Source organism: Mchenga conophoros, linkage group LG8 (assembly GCF_057382185.1).
Source record: "Mchenga conophoros isolate Kocher_MC1m ecotype Shallow Benthic linkage group LG8, M_conophoros_male_GT1.1, whole genome shotgun sequence".
NCBI lineage: Eukaryota > Metazoa > Chordata > Actinopteri > Cichliformes > Cichlidae > Mchenga > Mchenga conophoros.
The window spans coordinates 17,578,867-17,597,069 of NC_140533.1; the positions used below are offsets into that span (position 1 = coordinate 17,578,867).

At 41.0% G+C, this 18,203-nt stretch overlaps 2 protein-coding genes across 7 annotated transcripts in view; one reads left to right on the plus strand and one right to left on the minus strand.

Annotated features, from left to right (window-relative positions):
• The window catches only part of afap1l2 (actin filament associated protein 1-like 2), a 45,406-nt gene extending 44,852 nt beyond the window's left edge, over window positions 1-554 (plus strand). For all 3 annotated transcript variants that reach the window (XM_085284599.1, XM_085284601.1, XM_085284600.1), the window contains one exon: window positions 20-554. In XM_085284599.1, coding sequence (XP_085140725.1) covers window positions 20-46 — 27 coding nt within the window. In that variant the 3' untranslated portion in view covers window positions 47-554. The remainder of the gene's footprint in view (window positions 1-19) is intronic.
• Window positions 538-18,140, minus strand: vwa2 (von Willebrand factor A domain containing 2). 4 transcript variants are annotated; one of them, XM_085284602.1, is made up of 14 exons: window positions 17,972-18,140; window positions 13,349-13,410; window positions 9,727-9,801; window positions 7,374-7,507; window positions 7,189-7,298; window positions 4,884-5,081; window positions 4,653-4,786; window positions 4,358-4,487; window positions 3,458-3,513; window positions 3,267-3,374; window positions 2,592-3,173; window positions 1,912-2,463; window positions 1,586-1,708; window positions 538-1,353 (listed from the first exon to the last, which is right to left on the minus strand). In XM_085284602.1, the coding sequence occupies exons 2-14, from the start codon at window positions 13,398-13,400 to the stop codon at window positions 1,223-1,225; spliced, it is 2,385 nt and encodes a 794-aa protein (XP_085140728.1). In that variant the 5' UTR covers window positions 13,401-13,410; window positions 17,972-18,140; the 3' UTR covers window positions 538-1,222. The 4 variants fall into 4 exon arrangements, with proteins under 4 accessions (XP_085140728.1, XP_085140729.1, XP_085140730.1 ...); XM_085284603.1 differs by having other exon boundaries at window positions 17,922-18,140; XM_085284604.1 differs by lacking the exon at window positions 17,972-18,140 and adding an exon at window positions 15,872-15,991.
• Between the last annotated feature and the right edge of the window lie 63 nt (window positions 18,141-18,203).

The window sequence follows — 18,203 nt, forward strand, 5'->3', positions numbered from 1 at the left end:
TTTCTTTTTATATTCATAGGAATGGGAAAAGAAATCAACAACCTAAGGAAATCTTCATTGACCTTTGAAATTCAGAAGTTTATGTTGGTCTAGTCGCCCGTCACCACATTCTGACCCACCGAATGAGCAGACATTTTAATCAAGAACCTCCCTTCCCTTGGCCCTTCAACCAAACCATCACTTTGTCAAGACTATAATGAGCCACAGAGGCACACTTCGTGTTCTTGGATACCACTGGATTTAATCTTAAATTCAATGACTTTTTAAAGTTTGTTTCTATTTGCAAAGGGAGGAAAGTGATGAAGTAGCATTTTGGCCAGTGTAAGAAATGCATTAATGCTACGTTTAAACTTTGAAACGTTGAAATTAAAAACCACTGAAGTACGAGACAGAGGCCCCCTTACTAAATCAGCCGCTCTGTACACAGATTGTAGCTTGGTTCATATATGCTGGTAGCCAAGATGTAAATATATTTACACCATTATTCAGCCTTTGGGCTTGTATTGCTAGCTAAAAATGCACTTTTTATTCAAATAAAAATATACTGACAAAAATATGGGTTGATTTTTTTTTTTTTTTTTTTTAAATGTATCATTTTGCTATAACAAGAATAAAGTCTTTACTTTTGTAAGGGGAAACATTTTTGTTTCCTTCCTTTAGTTTCAGATTCCTTCCCATCAATTCATTCAAAATGTACCTGCCATCTTCTCTTGAAATCCTCAATTATTTCACCCCTCACTGGAGTATAACTACCTTTTGTACATTTAGATTTAACAATATGAATGTACTTTTTTTTCCAAATGAACCTTGACCAGCTTAGTGGATTTGCGTGTAAAAATATGGAGCGTAATATTAAAAATGGAAACGGAGGGAGTGGGAGGACCTTCTTTTTGGTTATGTAAAGAAATAAAGTTGTGTCTATTATGCATTAAAAACATTAGCATCCTGACACTGATTAATAATATAAAAGCTTAAATCCTTTAAATACAAGAGAACCGTGTTGAGACATTTGCACAACAGTGAGCACAGTGACAACAATAATAACATACAAATGGATTCAGCAGTACAGACACTTGCTGACACTGTGAAACTGTAAACACTGAAGCAAAAAAACAAAGCAACATTAGATTTCCCTTTGCTCCATCGTCTACCTGCAAGCATCCTCGGTTCTTAAGTGTTCATATGCTCAGTGTATACTTTGTGTTTATAAGTGCAGGGCATGTCAGGGAGTATGTCTCCGACGGTGTAGTTTGTAGCGATGCAGAAGCTCCTGGTGGTTCTTCCTCTGTCTGCTCTTCCTCCTCAGACCAGCAGGTCTTGGAAGATCCCCTCTGGATGAAGACCTGCTGCTTCCTACAAACAAACCACACAACAAGTCATGACTTGTAACCAATTCTGTCCATTTACATTTACAGTTTAATTTATGAGCTTTTAATATGGGATCAAATGCTATATCAGGATATGTATATCTAAATCAGTTTGTCTTTGTTTTTGCACTTAAGTTTTGTAGAAGGATCACTGACGAAGCTATGAAAAGTATAAATTAAGGATATAAGGAAAGAAAACTTTCATGAATGTCACTGACTTCTTTCGCAGTGCGGCCCCTCATAGCCTTGGCACTGACAGCGAAAGCTCCCTTCTGACAAGATGCAGACCCCATTATTCATACATGGGTTAGGCTTGCACAGGTTTACAGGTTTCTTCACCTCTGAAAGGAAGGAATCAACACAAAGCAGCCAATTATTTTTCATGTTAAGTTTAAAATAAACTATCTTACATCTCTGAAAAGGCTAAGTGAAGGGAAAAGAAGAAAAACTGTGTTTGCAGATCAGTTTCACACAGTTCTTTATCAACAGAAAAGGAAAATAGTTTAGGAGGTTTGGTAAAAGACAAGTTCCCCTGCATCGTTACCTGAACACAGCATCTGCACCAGGACATCCTCAAAGTACTTGAGATCCTCGTAGGACGGCACTGAGATCATGTGCTCCTCTGCACCGGCAATCTGCATCAGCCTCTCCCTCTGGACATCGCCGATACCAACCACAAGCACTGAGACTCCATTTTCTCTTATCTTTTGAGCTGGTACGACAGCATCATCCCCACCGGTGCCGTCCGTCACCACTACTACAGCCTTGTTCACTCCCGGTCGTGCGCCATTAGCTATGGTGAGAACATTAGAGTGGATGTGCAGCAACGCCCCACCCGTCGAAGCCACTCCACCCACGTACTTGGCGTCACCTACAGCCTGAATGATGGAAGAACCAGTCTCATACGTGTCCAGCTTGAAAACAGTGGTGGCTCTCCTACTGTACGCCACAAGGGCCACTTGAGCCACGTCACGGTTGATGTCGAACTGGACGGTGACGCTGCGCACAAAGTTCTGCAGGGTGGCAAAGTTATCACGGCCCACACCACCTGAAGCATCCAGGGCAAACACCAGATCTACAGCTTGACCCAGACAACCTGGAAAAGAAAAGGAAACAAAAAAAGAATATGGATAGCTAATTTGATTTTTTTTGTGTGCAATAGTATCTGACCTAATAGTGGCATTAATGTTCCAACATATTCAGCACATCTATCAGATCAAGCACCTTGCGTATCCACGCTGCAGATCTTGGCCCTCAGCTCGGGGATCTTGGAAGCGAGCCTATCAGGTGATGAGTAGGTGAGGGTCCTCTGCAGATTTCCTGTGATGTTATTCAGCTGCTCCTTTAAGCTGTCAGGTCCCACTCCTATCAGGAAGATCTCTCTGTCTCGTGCATATTTGGACGGCTCAACCACCTCATCTGCGGCAGGAGTGGCGGTGAGCAGCACCACCACACGGGGAAGGTCGTCCGCGACATCGGCAAAGACCGGCGCGCTCATAAAGCCATGGCGGGTAACATAGCGGAGGGCCTGGCCCGTGTTTGTTTCACCACCAATTAGCTGAAGTGAGTACACAGCATTAAGAAGACTCCTCAGGTCTCCTTTGAACTTGCCAACCTGGGCCTCGACTCGTGGTTCCCCGCCAAACACCGCCAGGCCGACCTTGCTGGGACTGTTAGAGCCAATCACAGTCTGCAGGAAGCGCTTTAAGAAGGACTTCAGGCGGAGAAAGCCTTCCATGGTGAGTGTGGCAGAGCCCTCAAGCAGGAAGAGCAGGTCTACAGAGCAGTCCAGCAATAATGCAGGAGCTAAGAAGAAATGGATGGTTTGGTTAATTTGCTCTCTACGTTCAAGATCCGACATAGCCTTAGCATGTAGTCAGCAGCTTTGAGTGTACTGACCACAGTGTGGGTCTCCTCCGTAGCCAGGAGGACACACGCAGTGGTAGCCCTCTGAACCTTCTGATACACATGTTCCACCATTCAGGCATGGCTGAGAATCACAGGGATCTACAGCGGAGAGAGAGATGAAGAGCGTGAGCTGCAGTTACCGCATCTCAGAGAAGTAAAAAGCGGCAAGACGAGGTTGTTACCCGGACAAATTGTTCTATGGCAGACTGTCTGGTGTCTCGTATAAACCTTGTTGTACCTGTAGAACACAAAATTCAAAATATTTTGTTAGCATTTAAAACAGTTGCTTCTAGATGGTGTGATGTGGGTAAGTTACTGACCCCCATAAGCCATTCTCTGATTTTCCCTATTAGGTAACAGAAACATATTACCTGAGCCCCACCCATCAATTGATTCATATAATAAGTGGCCAGAGGCATTTTAGATCTCAGTTGGATTTGCCAGTCATGCGAATTGCTAGCACTCATCTAGACAGTTTCAGGTACTAGAAACAGCACACACCTTATTTCTTTTCTCTGCTTTTCCCTGAGTGTAATGGTCTACTTCCACTTGCCTCGGGCCATTTTGCTGTGGTAAAGTTGCAATGTTGTGTGAAATTAATTTTGTCAAAGGCCATTTTAATTTTGCCTGGGAGGGTCTGAAAGAATTACACTGCTGTAGCTTGTTTTGTATTAACACCCTCACACTGACACAGCACATTAACACATGGGAGTTACCCTGTTCCACTGCTGTCTTGTGGCTCATTGAGCAATGAGGGGGAAAAAAACACTGTTACACACTTAGATCCAATGCAACGTCCAAAACAGATCATATTAGGAAACTATACAGTGCTGTGCTAAAGTCCTGAGCCACCCCATGATCGTGTTGTCTCTACACAGACAACTTAGCACGCTGTACAGTTTCAGGTTAAAGAACTGTTAAAGAATTTAAGAAATCTGGATAAATAGGAGGACAAAAGAAGTAGTGACACATCTAAAAAAAACAAAAACAACTATCTACAGCAGATGAGCCGTGTCAAGACTTTTGCACAGTACTGTATACTGCAGCTACGACATTTGAAAGTAAAACCTTTAAACACTTGCCTGTAGTAGGGACAGAGAGATGTGTATGGGGAATAGCCTTTGGAACCTTTCCAACACATGTAGTTCCCCTGCAGCTCTTTAACTGTCTCCAGTGTCTTCCTCTCACAGGGAAATGTCTCCATCCGACAGCCTGGAGAACAGGGTTGAGACAGGGGTTAGGAGGAGACTGGACACTGAGCAATGAGGGACTAGAAAAAAGGGGGTAGTGCAGCACAAAACAAGGATGTTAGAGAAAAGGATTCCCATTCACTTCTTTAACAAACAAGCACGAATAGTTGTCAGTGGAAAGTCCAACCTGCGGGTGTGGCGTTGCAGAAAGAAAACGTGCTCAGTGTTGTGTACAGGCCATTGACACCATCATGGAAATGCTCGGCGAGGAAAACGTGGCTCTCTGTTGGCTCACTGGCTAAAGCGTGAAGCTCCTCCCATCTGAAAACATATAGAGATGGCTTAGTATATAAAGAAATGTACACATACTTTAATGAATTATTATAGGGAAAGTTTATTGTGGAGCTGTCAAACATACTTGGGGTAGCGCAAGCCCACAGCAAACACAACCACGCCTGTGTCTTTGAGCTGAGCAGCTGCCAGCACCGAGTTGCCCTGAGATCTCCCATCTGACATCAGGATGACGATGCGAGGCACACTGGAAGAGTTACGGCCGCCTGGGAAACCCTTCCTGAGGATGTACTTCAGAGCCAGGCCTGTCTGGGTGCTGCCTCCCCTGTGGGTAGAGAATTCGGAAAAGCGAAATAGCAGGATTTCTGTGTTTTTGTTTGAAAAATACTGAGGAGTTAGAGCGCATGTACTGTACTACAGCAGATGTCAGCAAGGTCAATAAACTGCTGCATATCACAGCCAAAGTAAACTAAAGATTACATTTGGATGGATTTCTCTTTAAGTTCTTGGACTCTAAATGTATGTTGGCTGCGTTTCATCACCCCAGGCCTCGTGACACACATTTAAATCATTTTCGGTTTTGTTTTTGTTTAACATAAATGTCCATCCTTTCATTTTCAAAGTGTAGACACTGAGAAAAAGATCCTTTCCAGGTGACAGAGGACAGATGTGGTGAAACAAACGCTACAAGTGTCTTCCTCGCCAATCTAACCTCCTTAGAACAGATCTGTGTGAGCATATGCTCCACAAATATCTTCAAAATATTGAGACTAAGAAACTTGCGCTTCTTTGAACTACAATAATCTCAAACAACAATGTGAACAAAAACACATCTGCATTTAAAGCAGCTTTCAGTTGCTCCCTTGTCATCAAGCGTCACCAGCTAGGTCTGCACATTTGATTTGGCAGCATTTTATGCCAGATGCCATTTCTGGTGAAACACCACAGAGATTTGTGTCGCCTGCTGAACTTGAACCGCAACCTTTTGCTTGCCAAATGAATGTGTTAAGCACTTAACTACATGACTTTTACTGGTAATAATCAGAGGTTAAAGTGGGCTGGAGCAATTAGTTTCAAAGCAGCCACTGAAACGTTTTTGACTGAAATTGTAATTTTAATTTTAGATGTAATGTCCTAATTCAGAGTTTCTGAGAGATTGGATCAATTATGATGATTAGCTGAACTGGCCGAATGGAATATGACAATTTCGCGTCATTAAAGGTTGCATGAAAATACGGGCAATTTATTGTAGTTTTCAGAACTAGAATAAAGTTTACAGTGATGTGCTATATTGGAGTGATCAGTTTACTGTAATAATACATCAAAGGTAACAGATAATACTTTTTTTTGCTACTTTAATCACTGGTAATAATGATAATAATGCAATAAATCCAATAAAAATGCATAAAGTTCTCTAACATTTCCAAAGTTGCTATAACATTTCTACTGATGTTGAGTCAGTCGCTACATTAATTCATTTTGTGGTAATGTGACTGGTTATAGGTTTCAATTCTATGTACCCACTTCAAACCAGCTGGTGGGTCAAACTGTTACTTCCACATTGTGAACAACACACACACACACACACACGGTCAAATTACCATCCTCTTCCTCGGTTTATGCACTTATCCAATATCCAGTGACCACCTGTGGGGGGCCTCTAATCTGAAATTAATTTGTTTTCCTTTTCAGGGAGCATTTGGTGCTACTTAGCCACATGTGTGCATGTGTATGTGTTTTGCTGTCAGCATAGTTTAAGGGATTTATAAAATATAAGATGAGGACAAGAAAATGTTGCCAGTCTGGATATGTTCGACCTAATTCTATCACCTTTTTTATTCATTTACTCTTGGATTTGTTTTCTTAAACATGACAGTCTGGTTTTAAAAACATAGAAAAAGGCATGCCTCCAACAGGGACATACCATTTTGTTAGCACTAGGTCTTTTTTTCAGCTGTCAAAATAGATGAACTACTGAATCTTCTGTGGCAAATATAACACACGCATACACTTTTGTAATCTCAGTCTGCACTAACAGCATCTTGCACTTCCAGGCCGGTTGATAACAATGTAAACGCTAGAAGAAAAAATAAAGAGGACGCCTGCCAATGTAGGCTCTCTGTTTTCCAAATCAAAGAAAGCTGTGAGCCACAAATGTTTTGACTCCATCCTTAGAAGTGTTGCTTGCTAATTAAAATCTTAAAATAATGTCGCCTGCTTCTCCAGTGAGCGCAGATGATTTAAAACAGTTAATTTCATAATGGATGTCAAAAAAACCCTGTTTAGACACATTTTCCACATTTCTTTAAAGCTTTCATTTATGTCCCGGATCCTTCATAGTTATAACTCATTAATATACAAAACCAAACTTAAGTTAAAGGCTTGAGTTCACATATTGAGCTACTCGTGCTCAGATGGCAGCAGAGACACACCTGTAAGAAATGCTCTTTATCTGCTTCTTCAGCTCCTGCTTGGTGGAGTATGAGTCCAGGGTAAACTCAAGCCGAGGAGTTGAGCCAAACTGAATTAAACCAACTCGCACCTGCACAGGGAGAAATTACAAGAGCACTGACTGACAGGATGCGAAGACGGCGAGAGACAAGAGATCAACCCAAACCTTATCTGCTCCGATGTCTAGTGCTTGACAGAGTTTGATCGCATAGTGTTTGGACCTCTCGAAGCTGCCTTTCCCAACGCTGTAGGAACCATCCATGAGGAAGAGGATATCCATGACTGCTGAGCACTGCATCACTTCCCATTAAAGCAAACACACACAGAATAATTCACACAGAGGGTACAGACGAAGATGGGTCAATAGGTCCAAACTCATTCACTAGCTTCCCCACATTCCTGTATTATATTGGTTTTCCTGGCTGGGTATCAAATGGACCGTTGCAGACAAAAATAGTATCTAGACATAATAAGAGAAAACAAACTCTGCATGTCAAAGCTCATTTTATTTTCTTATATTTTCCCTTTCACACATTAAACTACTACCAAGCGAAAAGCTTTCTCTCTCTTTCATGCACGTTTGTACTTGCTGGGTGCATCAGCTGATTATGAACAGAGCCATTAGGGGCACATTACACGTGCAGCGTGTGTCATCTGTCTGTCATTTGAGTCATCTGCTTATAGAAAAGTCACATACACCACTGACACAGACCACCAACTTCTAAGTATTTCTGTCTCACAACTTGTTATCCATTTCTGATTTAGGCTCTCTGGCTCATTTACTGTGTGCTGCTCAGCTGACTTACATCCAGTTACAGGCATGCAGGTTGACATCATGACCAAGCATGTCACAACAATTCCTAGCAACAACCCTCATGTGAAAAAAAACATTGATTCAGTAGATTGTAAAACTACCTTTAGCAGCAGTAACTTGAAGTAATTTTTTGTAAGAATTTATCTGTCTTTTACGTGATTGTGGAAGTATTTTGGCTCATTATTGTTAACAGCATTCCTCCGGTTCATTAAAATTTGCTTATTCACAGCTTGAGGGTTTGTCTGGGCCACTTAACTCATTCACTGCCATTGACGTCTATAGACGTCAATTGAAAAACTTACGTTGACTGCCATTGACGTCTATAGACGTCAATTACGTTTTTCAATGGGAGGGGCTAGAATACAACCTCGGGCAACTTGAAAAACTGAAGCCCACCAGCAGTAAAAGTAGACCTGCAAGGAGGTGCAGGGTTTGCGCACGTAAGGGATTGCGCAGTGAAACAAAAATGTGGTGCAAGTCTTGTTGTGTGCCCTTGCATCCCGGAAAGTGTTATAATGATTACCACACAAAAGTGAATTATTCATTGTGAATAAATGTTTCACTATGTACATTTTATTTTTTCATATATTTGTAAATAAATTGTTTTGATAAAACATAACCTTTCTCAGTGTTATTTCTGTTTTATAGAAGTGAAAAACTATTTTATATGTTAGAGGTGTCACAAAGCAAGAAATATTAGTGTCAAAGGCACTTTTCTGCTTGAAATGTATTTTTCACAAAAAGCTCGTTTTCTCCCTTTTTTTGGTCAAAACAGGCATTTTTGGTGGAACCCACCTCTCTTCTACAGCTGATTACTAAAGAATGGAAAATGGTAGAAACAAGCTTTTTTTTTGGATGAAAGAAGAGAGTCTGTTCTTCATTTTGGTAGGTTCAGCGTTTATATGATCATAACACACAGTTTTCTGTGGCTCTTCAAAAATGAGTAAAAATGCTCAAAAACCCTGGCAGTGGGGAGTTACCTGATTTGAAAATGGCTGGCAGTGAATGAGTTAAGTGTCTTGATTCTCTTGTTTTTAGCCATTCTGTTGTAGATTCTGCTGTTCTATTGATCTTTATCTTGCTGCATGACCCAATTTGGACCAAACATTACCTGCTGGACAGATGGCCTCACATTAGGCTGAATACTTTGAGTCACTGACTCATGGTTGAGTCGATGACTACAAGGTACCCTGGTCTTATGGCAGCAAAGCAATCCTAAATCATCACCCCTTCACCTCTGAGAGATGTTTGTGCATTGTGCATTATGACCAAACATCTCCACTTTGGTCTCATCTGTTTAGATGCACACCTAAGCTGTGCTGTCATGTTCTTATTAGTGACAGGCACCTTTTATCTAGCAACCCTTCCAAAAAAAAACATACTTGTTGTGTCTTTTTGTAATTGTGATATCATGAACTTTAACATTTAACATGCTAACTGAAGCCTGTAGAATGTGAGATATAGTTCTCTGGTTTTATACAGTTTCTAAGAGGATCGCGCAGCCAGATCTTAGGTTGAATTTGCTGGGCATCAACACACACCTGAATGCTCCAAACCACAGAACTGCCAAAACTGCTGCTTTTACAGAGGTGACCCCTGATGATCAAAAAGTCAAGCGCCTGGCTGCTACTTACCTATGGAAGCAGTGCTTCATTTTTCACATGACTGTACATTTTATGTGTTAACCATTTTGTAAGGTACTCACTTTCTCCTGCAGAGTTGATTTTCACAATGTTCTCATGGCTGGTTTGAATCTCCTGCACAGAGGTGCCGTGCTGAACTAGCAGGCACCAACAACACAGAGAGCAGTCAGATATTTACTCAGTCTTTATTTATTCACCTACAGTCACTAGAGGTGGGAATCACCATACATCCCACGATACGATATTATCACAATACTTAACGCACGATACGATATTATCACAATACTTAACGCACGATACGATATTATTGCAATTTTTTAAAATATTTTGCGATATTCAGATTCTGTACATAAAGGTTTATCAATATTCATTTTATCTAATATCAAAGTCTCGCACTCAGTCTTTCTCTCATTTCAGTCAGTTTTATTGCTGACAAACTGAACAGTTTGTATTACAGTCTAGTCCAACTTAACTGAATGCAACCATCTGGTACAATTATAGCTATTCTGAACTATGCAATATGAAAACTATGCAGCCCCTTCAGCAACTGAAGAATTTGAAAGTAAATTAAAACAAAATATAATTTTACATTAAATAAAAAAAGTTTTAAACTTAATTAAAATAAAACATGTCTTAAATTAAAATAAGTAAACTGTCATGTTTATTGCTGCCAAAAAACAGTTAAACACATTTGGACAGTGAAGGAATGTCAGGACTCTTGCTCAGAAAAAGGATCAACATGCTCTGAAGTCAGAGCACAAAAACCTTTTTTGTAACAAAATATCGATTTCTGCTGTCCCTGTATCGATACATTATTAGCAAACAAAATATCACGATATTACACAGTATCGATTTTTCCCCCACCCCTAACAGTCACAGTAAATTTACATATGAAGCACTAACCTATGAGAGAGAGGCCAAAATAACTTGGAATAAATTAGAAATAGGTGAAACGTGGCTTATCACACATTTAACTGATTTTCTAAATGTGTCTAGACTACTGTAATCTAAAAGAACATATTCAAGCTTAAAACATTTAGGGTCCGGATCTCCACAAGGTTTCAAACACTTATAAATTATCATTGCAATTTCAATTTGTTTATATCTTAGTTTTAGTTGGATCCTCACCAGCTCCCATTAAAAGTCACAATTTTTCATCAGTTTCAGATTCACAAAATACTTCATATAAAAAAACCATGCTCTGACCTGTAGACCATTACTCTTCATGTTAACTTTATTTATTATCATTGTTCAGACATCCTATAGAGCTGTGAGAAAAGAAAAATAACCAATAAATTGGATGCTTTCCCTAAAGCCAAAATAGACTCCCACATGAGCCCTATTCTAATGGATAATTGAGTATTTCAAGCTAATGTGAGCAGACAAGTGAAGAAAACCATTCTTTCGCTCCATTCAGTCAAAGGACGCTCTTCTATTCAGGCACACGTACGGCTCAGAGGAGAGCAAGGACATGTTTTCGTGTGAACATGGCTTTTTGTCCGACAGAGGCATTTGTTCGGCACAGAGAAGGGAGCACTTGAGTGATTTTACAAACGTGCGTTGCCACGCTGAACAGATTCCACACTCTGAATACCACAGTGCTTCTTTTCAGTTAGAAAGAAAGTGTGAGTTCGTCCTCCCGTAATGCTTCAGGCTGTCTGTGTCTTGCTGATTTAGTGCCTGCACATCAGCTAAAACAGGTGATAAAAAGTCAAACGAGCCGAACGATAAAGCGCAACCGAAAACATCAAAGAAAGGTTGCACGTACAAAAGTTTGATGGGATTATTTAGTGCCGACATTGGCTTTGTCCTCATATTTTGCACTCATATTTCTGTCACTGATGTTGTCCGGTGAGAGGCGAGGAGAAAAATACTGGCTGACATTGATTTTTTTTCTTTTAAACATCATTTTTTGGGCCTTTTTGCCTTTGTTAGATTGGCGAAGGGAAGAATAGACAGTTGGATAGTAAGGTAGGTGGTTTGATTCCTGGCTTCTCCAGTCTGCATTATAAAAGTATCCTTGGGCAAGACACTGAACTCCAAGTTACTTTCCGATATATACATGTGTGTAAATGTTAGAAGAGAAAGAACTTGCATGAATACGGCATGTTGTATAAAGCGCTTTGAATGCTCAAGAAGGGCATGAACTAGTTTGCAGAGAATACTGTTCTTCCAGAGGAAAGAAGGGAACCAGCTTAAGTCAGGGTGTCAAGACTTTCGCAAACTCAGCACTAACCTTGAGTCCTTTTTATTATTTTTGACAACCTTTGTTTAAATCTGATTTCTTTGCAGGCTGCCACGGATGATTAATGGTGAAATGAAACATGCATTTAGCAAAAGACATGTCAGTGGTTGTAAAAAAAATAAAGGGAAAGTATGCAACATATAAATAATAAAACCAATTCAATATTTTATTGTTAAATTTTGAGCACAACTAAAACTCTGAAGTGGCAATAATATCATTTTTTAAAGCTCATGACTTTATTTTTTTTTTCTTCAACCATTCATTCATAGGAGTAAAGGCCTTCATCGGGTCATGAAACATTAAGCACAACACTAATAATTAAAGAAACCTACCACCTGCAAACCAGACCTCTGCTCTCCGACCTCTCCACAATCCTGACCCTTTCAGCTTCCTCGAATTCCAACAACGCCGCAGCCCCAAAGCACTCCTGACAGTGGACGTTTAGGTTCTTGGCAAGCGGCATTTTCACGGTCAGTGTGGGGCCCACAGTGCTCTGAACAAAACATCTATCTGTTCAGCCGAGCGACTCTAGCAGAATGACTGTATCTTTAATGTGTGTGAAAGACGATTTAGCAGAAAAATCAGGAACAAGATAATAAATGTAAACCCTGCAGCTGAAGGGTTGATGTCAATTGGCATCAATCCCACGAGATCAACACAATATCTCCCTGAAATCAGAAAAATAACAGGGATTAGCCTGCCCCTATCTGTGGAATTCAATTTGACAGGCTGGATTACATGGATATCTTGCACTGAAACATGTTATCTGTGTTGTCAGCGTGTCGTCTCTTGACAGGGTAAGACAGTCTGGTGTGCTCAAGTTCAAAGTCTTAAAATGACCCATAATAAATAGTTAGGATGGGGCTAAAGCTGTCATTTTTGAAAACAATTCAAGGATTATATTGCCCCACGACTCCCGCCTCTTCCCTCAGGCACATACCGATGGACTCTGGTCAATGGGAACAATGCAATGGAAGAGATGCAAAGTTTGCCTCGCAAAACAAGCAGCATGTCAAGCACACGCGGCAGGAAAGCACTTTGATGCGAGACTTGACAGGTTAAAGCTGTGAAATGTCTCATAAAGAATCTCAGGTGGTCCAGAGGCGCTTCAGTGATTCACCGCACATTTTCCATCAAGCAGGGCATAAACTTGGGCCTTAAATGTTCTCACAAGCACCAACACAATGAACATTTTCAACACTATATTTACAAGAACATTAAACTTTTCCTGAGCAAAAACAACCATAACCATCAGTACATACCTAATATTAGCATTTATTTCCAATGCTAACCCTGACACAGCGCTGTATCCACTGACTTTTATTTACAAAGCATCCATAATGCGCAAGCAGATATTCCAAAATAGTACTTAAAACACTCCTCCCACTAATGGCTCTGAGGCACAGAAGGCAAAACAGTAATAAAATCAATAAACCGACCTTGAAAAAGCAGCACAGTTAAGAGGGAGGAGAGGCAGATATGAAAGTTCATCCTGGGACGCCTGGAACGACAACAAAAGGGACACTTAGCCAGAATGCAAAGTAAAAGCACTAAAATGCACATATATCTGGGGGGGTTTTCTTGTTCACGAGTGAAAGTCTTCTGTTATTCTCAAGGTGAAAAAAACTTTAGCAATATAATCCATCAGACAGACAAAATGTCAGAGACACTGGCAAAGGAGCCAGAAATTGTGAGAAAGGTTTTTTTGTGAGCCGTTTTTGTGTTATACGGAAAACCACTTAAGCCTTGACACAATTCAGGAAATGTGCTATAGTGCTAGCCAAGGGACATGAGGACAAGTCTGTGTAACCCTACCAAGTAAAAATGAAAAAGTCATCAGCAACAGGGCACAACTACATTCGATCAGGGGGGCCAGGGGGTAAGTAACCCAAGACTGACTGCACTGTTACCATATTTTCATAGCTAAGTGTAGCTAAGTGGTTGAACTTTGGCCTTTCAAAGAGTGTCCATAGAGAAAAACCAGGGTGGTTGCAAAAACTTTTTAAAATATTTTCATACTATGCCTTAATAATTTTTCCTCAAACCTGATGCTGGGATCTACCTTTACTCTCATCAAGTTCACCATTCTCAGTGTGGGAATGACCCTAAACGTCCAGACATAATTTAGGAGAATTTAGAAGCTCTGTTTTGGTATTATTACCCTGGGAAAAGTGGCCTAACAGCATAATGTTGCCCTCAGGCAACAAACCACTAAATTCTATTTTGGTTATTAAATTAAAACAAAATCCAATACACTTCTTCAGATATTCGTCTACACGCCCAGAATTTTTTATTTAGTTATTTCAACTAATTCTACAGTGTAATAATCAAAAACACATGTGCCATTCTGAGAGACAGGACAAAACAACTGAGCATCGTTTAAAAGCTACAGGCTACCGGAATATTGTTGCTGACCATGTCCGTCCCCTTAAGACCACAGTCTCCCCATGTCGCAAAGCTCAGATCAAACTGGATCCTTGAATATAACAATACTCAGCACACATAACTGTACTCAACTGGCCTCCAGAGTCACCAGCTCTTAATTCAGAAAAGAACCTTTGGGATGTGGTGGAGCGAGAGATTCACATCGTGGATATACAGCTAACAAATGTGAAGCAACTGCATCATGCAATTGCTGCACATTTATTTAAGTGGGTCTAAGCCAGTACCAGCCAGGTATACCTAATAAAGTGGCCAGTGAACGTAACTCACTTAACAAAGGTATCTTGATACCAGCATGTATACATATAAGTGTTTTGTCTGGGTTAAAAAGAATCCCATACGTTCCAAATAAAGCTCTTCAAGCAGGAGGGGGGGGGGGGGGGGGGGGGGGGATTCCAACAAGATACGAGCTATGTAAATATGTGTGTTTGAGAGTGTAATCCATGTTTACCACAGTGGTCACCCAGGAGCTGGGATACCAGAATATGCTGACATAGCCCCACGGCCATCTACAAACCCACTGATTATGATTTGATTACACATGCCAACTGTTAAGCAAGCATACAACCTGACCTCAGGTTAGCCGCACCATTACAATGACAGTCACATGTTGTGACTGTTTGATACACATACAATGTTAAGGGGGATGCATATAATATCTGATTAACTCTGGGAGCTGATAAGCAGGGCTAAAATATCCTTCCTGTGGCTGAAAAGACTGTGTGTGGTCCAACAGGTATGCATATTATAGAGACTAATATTTCCCTAGAAAGTAACCTTATACGGGCATTCCTTTCTTATGGGGACAAAACACAACACTCCTTAAAGGCAGTGGCCTTTAAAGTAAAGACTGCTTTAAGATTAGCAGTTCTAATTAATGTTAGAGCACATTTAAACAACTCAGTGTAAGTTAATGTTATATCCAATTAAATCATGGTTATATAATTGTGTGTGGACTTGCTCCAACAAAAGCCCACTATGCCTGTGGGATCTGACATTTTTGTGGGGACCAAAATGCTGGATCCCAAAAGCTTACATAGCTGGCCGAAGGTTAATACTTGACTTTAGGTATTCAGTAATGACATCTATGGTTAGGGTAAGGGGGCGTGGCATGTATTATGTAAGTGACAGGTCCCCACAAAGATAGCCGTACTAAAATATGTGTATCTGTGTATAGGTAGACCAGAGAAACCCTCTGTACAGGTAAAGCCGCGTGTATTTCTGAGACAGGGATGTGATTGTGTGCAGGATGGAGCCCCTCTTTAAGAGGAGTCTGTGTGTCTGTGATACAGATCTGCAGAGCTGACATGGTGTGGCTGTCTGAGAAGGCACGTGCTGATAAACATCAAGAAAAAGCTATTGATGCTCATTTTGTGCACTCGCTGGTACGTCTTGCTGACAACAGATTTCATTACTTCCACGGGGGTGCAGCTTAGAGCGCCCATGCTTGCACAGGGAAGCAGCCGACCATGCCGGCATATAAAAGACACTTTTACAGTAAACGTGTGTAGTGCGCACACCTGTCTCAAAATTGGCTTTTTCTTCACAAGCATTCCTGCCCTCCCGAGTCTGCGTGCCAGCGAACAGCTTCTCAGCTGTCTGCTCTGGAATAGTGGTTCCAGCTAAATGAGCAAAACTGCACAGATCAGCCTGTAAGGGGAGTGAAAAGCTAATTAAAGTGCTACACTCTCCTAACCTAATGTCTTTCATATTTCTTATGTGAATGGGATGATTAACCCATAAAATATTAGCGCTCAATTTCAGTGGTAAAATAATGGAGGAAGAGGAAGGGCCAAGTCAAGCTTTCCCACCAAACTGTATGCTTGGTGGTAAATTGCCTTCATGCTGTATAATTAGAAAGGAGCACCAGTTTTTGAACAAGCTTCATAGAAACGGCAGAGATCTTGTAACCTGTACTTGGGAGTGAGTGTGTTACTCTAAGAAACATCCTGACAGTGTAAATCATTTTAGGGTGACTCACCTGAAACAGCTGCTTTAAAAACAGCAGAGAGCAAATGTGAAAAACTGTGCAGCACGGCAGTGATTAAAAGCCACAAAATGCTTTGGTATGTACCCACTGTAGCGATGTGTTGCTCTAACAAGTCGGAAACCACACACAGACAGACAGAGGATGCAGTCTCTGATGGGATTTTGAGGCAGCTTATCATCAGTTCCCAGTTAATCAAGCTAAATAAGATTGTTTAGAATAATTTGCAGCAAATCCAGTTTGTGCAAATAAGAACTCATTTTATTTTATTTTTTATGTTGTGTGTCATTGAGTTTATTGATACACACTCTGACAAGCCAGATCATTAGGTACACACTTTGCCAGTTTCTGCCCCTAGATTACTTAATTCTTTGTGGCACAGATTCCAAGGTGCCACAAGCATTCCCTAAGAGATTTTGGCCCATACTGGCATTTTAGCACAGCTGCTGCAGATTTGTTGGATACATATCTCTCATTCCTCCACATCCCAAAAGGTGTTCTACTGGATAGAGATTTGGTGACTGTGAGAAACCAGTTTGAGTGATTTGAGCTTTGTCATCCTGCTGGAAGAAGCCATCAGAAGATGGGTACACTGGGGCCATAAAGCGATAGACATGGTCAACAACAGGTAGGTTACTGCATTTAAATGATGCTCAGTTTGTACTTAGGGGCCCAAAGTGTGTCAAGAAAATATCCCCAACATCATTACACCAACAGCAGTTTGAACATATAACACAAGGCAGGAAGGACCCATGCTTTCATATTGTTTAAATGCTGACCCTTCCAAATATCACAGCAAAAATTGAGACTTATCAGTTGAGATATTTCCCAATCTTCTGTTGTCCAATTGTGATGACCATGTGCAAATGTGTGATCTTCTGCTGCTGTTGCCCAAGAGATGCTCTTCGGCACACCTTGGTTTTAACAACTAGTTATTTACTGTAGTTTTCCTATCATTTTAAAGCAATTTATTGCACCCATCTCCTTCAAGATTTATTATCGTGCATACCTTTGCTATACCAAGTGGTTATCTGTTGCCTTTGTATCAGCTTGAAGCAGTAGAGCACCTTTGGGTTCACTCTGTAAACACTGCAGGGAAATGTCAGGTGATTTGAGCTTCAGGAGGCTCCTTTGACCACTTCTACATGTCGAAATACTCTGAGCTGCTTCTGTGTGATTGGCTCATTAGATATTCGTGTTGGGGGGATTAAGGTGCACCTTACAAATTTAGCGGGGAATATATTCAAATGCCTGGGATAAAACGTCGCTAAATTATTAGCATTATTTAACGGTAGCAGAGTTTACAGCGGTGGGTTAAATGTGTTTAATTTTCCCTCTGGCCTGAACCTCTAGTCAAGTCTGTCCACACCTGGTCACTGTTCCGCGTATGGCAGGTTTAAAGTCAGGTACAAGGTCCTAGCATGCTAACATTACAGTCAAAAATGGAAAGGCAGGTTTCGTCAGTATGCATATCCAAAGTGGTATTCCTTAAACCTTTTAAGCAATCTCGTAAATTCCTTTAGGTTACATTAAAAAAAAAAAATCATTGTACAGTAACTTGTTAACTCAAACAGCAAACTTACTAAACTGCTACAGAAAGTCAACCGTCACCAGCACATCCAAACCCACGCACCGATAAATCGTCTCCTCGCCGACCGCAGATTTTTCTCCTTTAAGCTGGAGCGCGTCTTCCGCAGACCGGTCCTCTCCGTCCTAACACCACCTTGTTTCCGCACTGATTTGATTTAATGAGGCGCTTTGCCTCCGACCAGAGAGGGAGCTGCGACCCCACCTACCCGACATGCCTATCCCTGAGGTACCTGCACAGATGAGTACTTCACATGACCTCCTCCCATCTCCAACAG

What these genes read in the sequence shown, in the direction of transcription:
- vwa2 (XM_085284602.1), bottom strand. Translation starts at nt 13,400, where the DNA reads ATGAACTTTCATATCTGCCTCTCCTCCCTCTTAACTGTGCTGCTTTTT. An exon ending in CGGAGGAGACCCACACTGTG is followed by an intron (nt 3,174 to 3,266) that starts GTCAGTACACTC and finishes ATTTCTTCTTAG; the next exon opens with CTCCTGCATTATTGCTGGAC. An exon ending in GGTGCAGATGCTGTGTTCAG is followed by an intron (nt 1,709 to 1,911) that starts GTAACGATGCAG and finishes CCTTCCTTTCAG; the next exon opens with AGGTGAAGAAACCTGTAAAC.